Raw genomic sequence first — 6,000 nt, forward strand, 5'->3', positions numbered from 1 at the left:
TTAATGCTGTTCTCTCCAGCCTACTTGGTGTGACCAGTAAGGTTTGGCTTGAAATCTTCATTGTTCTCAGTAACCAAATATGCTTCTATATTTAATGAACTCAAAGCCCTTCTACATTTTCATGACTGGGCAGTACAGATGGACAGTCTGGGTGGTGGTGGTGGTGTTTTGCTTATAAAAACAGGTCTTTTCCGTGCCGGTGCCCTGTGGTCGTCCTGGGTCAGCCGCACCTGCTCCCTTCCCTCCAGGGCCCGACTGGTAGGAGTAGCCCCTTCCCAGGGCATCTCTGGCTAAGTCACAGAGGGGAAGGAGGTGTAGGTGAGCACACCTTGGTGCTCACACGGTTACGAAGCGATGCTTCCTGCTTCCATACATGATCCCAGCCAAAGCAAGCCCTGGGCGCCTCATGTCTAATAGGGTGAAAGTGTATATTGTGTGATCCACACGACAGGTCTTCATGAGGCTGTTTTGGAAATGAGCAAAAACTTCCCGATAGTTCAATCAGAATTTTAAGATGTGAGTTAAGTATCTGTGTTACCACAAAGAGCAACCAGATACGACAGAGAAGCAGCTATGTGAACCTCATAATTGCTTATCAGCAGGAATAGAGACAGAAGCAGCGTCCATTGCAGATGTGTGGCCTGGTGATGGCCGTCACTGAGGGCTGCTGGATGAAGGGAGAGGGAGGTGCGGGTCTGAGACAGGGTGGGTTGGAAGTGTCCAGGAGGAGGTGTTTGTTAGGTCTTACTGGTGGGTGGTTCAGGAGGGACACAGTGGCTGGAGAGATGGTGCCTAAAAGGGAGAGTGGACTGAATGAGATATAATGTGAGGGTGTCTGAGTTGGGGAGAGCTGGGGCGGAAGCCTGGGGCAGTGCCTCCCGCCCTCAGTGGCGGCATTGGTGCAGCATAGCTGGCCTGCGAGCTGGGGGAGATGGGAGTTCAGCGTGCCTCCGTGCCAAGGCGGGAGAAGCCACGGTCATTCTCATGGGACGAGAGAGGAGAGAGTTGTTAAAAGGGAGGTGAGGCGGATGACAAGAAGTGTTACAGAGGGCTGTGTGAAGGGAAGACTGCAAGGTGCCCTCTGGGTTTGGCAGCCAGAGGGTTCTTGATGACCCATGGGTGTGGCTGGGACCGAAGCCAGATTTCAGTGAAATGAGGAATCAAAATAGACTGTAAGTACCAACAGCTTAAGATTTAGTCTGTAAAGAGGATAAGAGACAGTGGTGGTAGAGATGATCACAAGGTCGAGGGAGAGGTGGTTTTGTTTTTGTTTTTGTTTTTGTTTTTTTTAATTAATGCAATGTGAGCCAGTTTAAAAGCCCAGAAGGAAGAACCAATGGAAAAGGCAAGGTCAAGAATAAAAAGGGGTGGGTTCAGGTGACACAGGAAATAAGAACTTAAGGACTGGGACCCAGAGCCCAGCCTGCTACAAGGAGGGGCGGGGCTTAGAAGAGTTGGGCTAGCCCGGGGTGGTGAGTTAGAGGCTTATTACCCTCTGGTTGCATTTCCCTCAGCCAGAAGACCCTCCTGTAGCATTTTTGTAGGTCTAGGTAACATTTTTGTAACATTAGTGTAGGTCTGATAGTGACAAAGTCGCTTAGCTTTTGTTTGTCTGAAATGTCTCCATTTTGCTTTCTTCATGGAGGAGGGAAGTTTTTGTTGACCATAGAATTCTAGGTTGACAGGTTTCGTTCTTTTCTTTCCCCTCATCATTTAGTACTTTGAGTCTATGCCAAGTACCTGGGTTTTGTTGTCTTCCTTTAAAGAGGACTGGGTTTTCTTGTGGTCGATGGTTAATGTCCCAGTAGATCACTTGATCCTCTGGAAGCTTGTCTTTAAGCTTTTTTAGGATGGTCTAGAGTAGCTTTTACTCTGGGGCTAGCCCTGTTTTTAGATGGGGCTTTTTGAGGTCGCTCCTGATGGCTCCAGGGGCCCAGAGAAGTCTCTTGACTGCAGTTGGTGCAAACTGGAACGTTTCCCAGCCCTGAGTGGGTTCTGGTGCTGGTTCAGTTTGCAGCTCCGGTGGTGCTTCTCTGGCTCCTGGGGTCCTGCCACTGGGATGTGCATAGCTTGGTATTCAGGCAGAGATGAAGGGAAGCTGCCTTCTCTTGGGCATTTGGCCCCAAAGATCCCAGCCACCTCGGCCTCCCCAGTCTCCACTCCGTTTCTCCAAGTCCCCGAGATGTCTGTGCTCTCTCTGGGCTGCACCAGTGTCTTTTAAATGCTTCTGGGTAGAAAGCTAGGACTGTTGAAGGCTCACCTTGTTCCCCCTTTTTGGGTGATTTCCTGTTGTCTGGTGTCTAAAGTAGTTCCATGAGATTTGTCCAGAGAGCTGGTTTGGTACCGATTACTCCATTCGACCACGAATGAAAATCTGTTTCTAAATATGTACGAGTATACGCTTTTAAAAATTTTGACCATAGGGTTCCTGTTTGGTAAAACTTAGGAAGATAAGCAACTGCTGGTTAGTTGACCATGCAGACGACTTCTAGACTTTGGGTTTTGCCAGAAATTCCCAGTGCATTGCCTGCATTGGTGTTCCACAAGAAATTCTACTCTGAAACAAGCCCGCATTAGAATGAATCACTTGGGACTCCTGCTAAAAATGAGATTCCTGGGTCTGCTGTAAGTCTGCTGTATTAAGATCAGTATAATTTCCATGTATTTTAATCTGTGAGTAGACTTTGCTTACTGTAGAATCGTTGTTTTTGTAAATAGATGCTCTAGGTCCACAAGCACCAGATGTTTTCAGAGATGTGACAGGAGACGGGCTCCTCTGTCACTGCAGATGGTAGTATCAGTTGGCCTGGCACCTTGGGAATCCAGTCCCATAGAAGTGACCCTCCAACCCAGCAATTGTACCTTAGCTGTGGGTGCAGGGAGACTGCTAGAATGTCACAGAGTGTATTGCAAATAACATATTAGTAATACAGGAGCCTGGATATTTAATTGGTAATATATTCACTGTTTGAATAATTGGGTTCTGTGGTATACAGTGTACATAGAATGCTGTAGTTAATTGAATACTGTTCAGTGCAGAGTAGAATTAGAGCTCTTTGTACCCGTATGGGTGACTGAATTACAGAAATGCAGGTCAGAGCCAAGGAAGCAGGGGGCAGAAGAGTACATACATCATTTTGCTATTTAGGGATAAAGTCTTTAAAAACCCCCAGAAGATGTGCAGGAGATGTTAGAGGAGGAGTGGTAAGCACTGACAGGGGAGGGGCGTGCACAGGGGCTCTAACCACGTTTGTAATCCCCAAGGTGAGCAGGCACACGGGTGTTTGTAACCGAGTACATTATGCCTTTCTGCGTATCCAGACTCTCCCACTATGCGTTTCTTTTAGAGAATTGACAAGCAACTTGGGTGACGCGTTTCATTGCTTTAATCACGCCCATGGTAATATAAAGTTAATATAAGTTAAGTTTTTGTCTCTTTCACCTTGGTTTTAAATGTTTTTTCCCTTTTATCTGGAGAAGCTGTGATATCCTTGGTCATGTTACTTTCGTGCTGTATTCATTTTAAGTAGTCCCTAAGTCACTCTTGACGGCTACGGTGTTACCTGCTCTGCTCCCTGTTAAGCTCATGTCCTCCTGTGTCTGAAAATCTCCTGCTCTCTCCTCCCCACAGGTGTTCACAACTCTGTCGGTGACCAAGCGCTCTGGGGGAAACATCCTACAGGCTGGCTGCTGAGGTTAAGCCCCAGTGAGGATGCTGCCGCTGACACTCCAGACCACCACCGTGTTTCCTTGCCCAAATCCAAGGGGAGGTTTTAGGAAGGGTCTTGGACTTTGGCACCTGCATGTCCTGTGCTCACAGCTCCCAAGGCCCCCTTGGATCTCCTGGGTAACAGGTGGTGTGTGGAAGACGGGCAGCGTCCCACTGGGGTCACCGTGACGGACTGGAACTGACACTCGGCAGGGCATCGGTGCGGTGCGTCCATGAAGTTGCTGGCCTCAAGCCTGTGTGGTGGGCAGTGACGGAACAGCTGTCGAGCAGTTTCAGCATGACCTTCCCTTCGTGGGTTTGCTGATTCTCACTGTTAAGCTTTCTACTGTTGATTCTTTTTTTCTTTTTTCCTCCAAGGTGTGAATGATACTAGAAATGAGAAGTGTTAGTAGTCGATTTTTGTCCAAAAGCCAGTCTTGGCTGGAGTATGCAAGTAAGATGCCTTGTGCACGGGAGGCGCGATTTGGTCCTTTGGAAGCTGCGTAGGCTTGTCCCACACGAGAGAACTGCCCCAGGATTCCCGGGTCCCGTTCCCTGTGACCGACTGTTTAGCAGGGTCTCCCCTGATGAGTTCTGTGTCAGAACAAGTACAGTTAGGGTTGAATCTGGCCACGTTTGCTCCGTGCCCTGTGTCACCGACTATTTTCAGTTCTGACTGTGTTTAGGAAAGGAGGTAGCCACTTGGCCGGCCTGTTGGAAGTAATCTCCAGCATGTGAGCTGCCACTGGAGGGGGATTCCCACCAGGATTCAGCAGGGAGGCAGAGTTGCACCTTAAATGGGGAAAAACAATAAATGTTTTCCTTTATATAGTTTGTGTTGGTCTAAGTGAGCTCTTTTGCAGTAAGAAACATTTAACTTGTGTAATACTTTTTTGGGGTAACTTTAGCTTTAAGCTAAAAACACAGACTATCACGGCCTTATTTTTCACGTGTGCTTTGTATCTGTCCCTTCCTGTGAGCTGCATTCATAGGAAAATAGGTCTTCCCACACTTAATGATTTAACTCTTTTGTGGTAATTGCTTTTTTAAGGAAGCTCTTAATGTCATAAGTTATTATTTTTGACCACAGGTGGATGTGAAGGATTTTTCATTTAAAAACCAAACGGTTTTGAGTTTTTTCTGTTCAGTGAATGACTGGTCCTGGCGGAATCGTGGCGGAAGTGTTTATGCTCCATTAGCTTTGCAGCTTGTAGGTGACGGAGAGGGATTAGCTCCGCAGCTCTAGATTTGTGCATGAATGTGCGGACTCTTCCAGGACTACGTGTGGGCCACCTTGTCCCTCTCGAAGTTGGATTTGAAACTTGTGCTGTGGCCATCAGGTCTCCCGCCAGCAGGTCACCCCTCCCCTCAGCCCGGATTCTCGGTGGCAACGCCAAGTGGCTGATCCACAGTACATTTCTTGGACACCTCAGGGAACATCTGCGTCTGCCTGGCACTTAGTCAGCAGAGTGCCTCACCCTGCCCCTGCGGCTCTGCCTCAGGCCCTCACCCATGCAGTTCTTTGTAGACCAGAAGGAGAATGGGGGGAAACTGAGGCAGTTGACTGTTCAGTTTTATTTATTTTTTTTTTTAATTTTTTTTTTTTTCCCTCCAAGCCTGCCAGTCTCAGAAGTTAGAACAATAGGCAGTATGATATGTTCGTGCCTAATCATGTTGTGATTCTCTCTTAGTGGAATGGAATGTTTGGCCCCCATAAGAAGGATTATACTTTATCGGCTTGTCTTATTTACATTCTATAATTGCCCACTGTACTGAGATTCATGATTCATATTAAATTCTATGTATTTTGTTATATATCTTCTGGAAAAAAAACAATGTGAAACATTAAAAGGTATTAATATCCCCCGCGTTGGCCTTCTTACTGCGTGCGGGACGGACTTCGGGTTTGGTGTTGACGATGACGACAACTCACTGCCGAAGAAGCTTCATGGAGGCCGTGGGGGTTTATGTTCTAGTGTTTCTGGCTTTTCGGATTCTGTTTTTCAGCTTACCCTGATGGGACTGCCCAGTCTTGACCTTTAGGGTAGTAAACCCCCCCACCACCACCCCCACAAACCTCCCTCTCAGCGCTCGGCGTGTCCTTGGCTGCGCACCTCTGTTCCTTGCCCACAGAGCGGCGTGTAGCTGTGTGATCCGTCCTTCCCCTCCGGCCCCAGCCATCCTCCGGCGAACCAGCTGCTTAGGGCCGGTGGCAGCCTCTGGCCATGTACAGTTGGTCGCGCTGTGCAGCGTTCACGTGAATGCTGATGCTGACTCCAGGGCTCTGTTGA

General features: G+C 48.1%; 1 protein-coding gene across 1 annotated transcript in view; it reads left to right on the forward strand.

The window, feature by feature from the left end:
- TXNRD1 (thioredoxin reductase 1) overlaps positions 1-5,573 on the forward strand; it is a 65,261-nt gene extending 59,688 nt beyond the window's left edge. Inside the window, exon 15 of the mRNA XM_059186704.1 lies at positions 3,632-5,573. Within this exon, the coding sequence (XP_059042687.1) occupies positions 3,632-3,694 (63 nt within the window). The 3' untranslated portion in view covers positions 3,695-5,573. The remainder of the gene's footprint in view (positions 1-3,631) is intronic.
- The last annotated feature ends 427 nt before the right edge of the window (positions 5,574-6,000 follow it).

Source organism: Mustela lutreola, chromosome 8, assembly GCF_030435805.1.
Source record: "Mustela lutreola isolate mMusLut2 chromosome 8, mMusLut2.pri, whole genome shotgun sequence".
NCBI lineage: Eukaryota > Metazoa > Chordata > Mammalia > Carnivora > Mustelidae > Mustela > Mustela lutreola.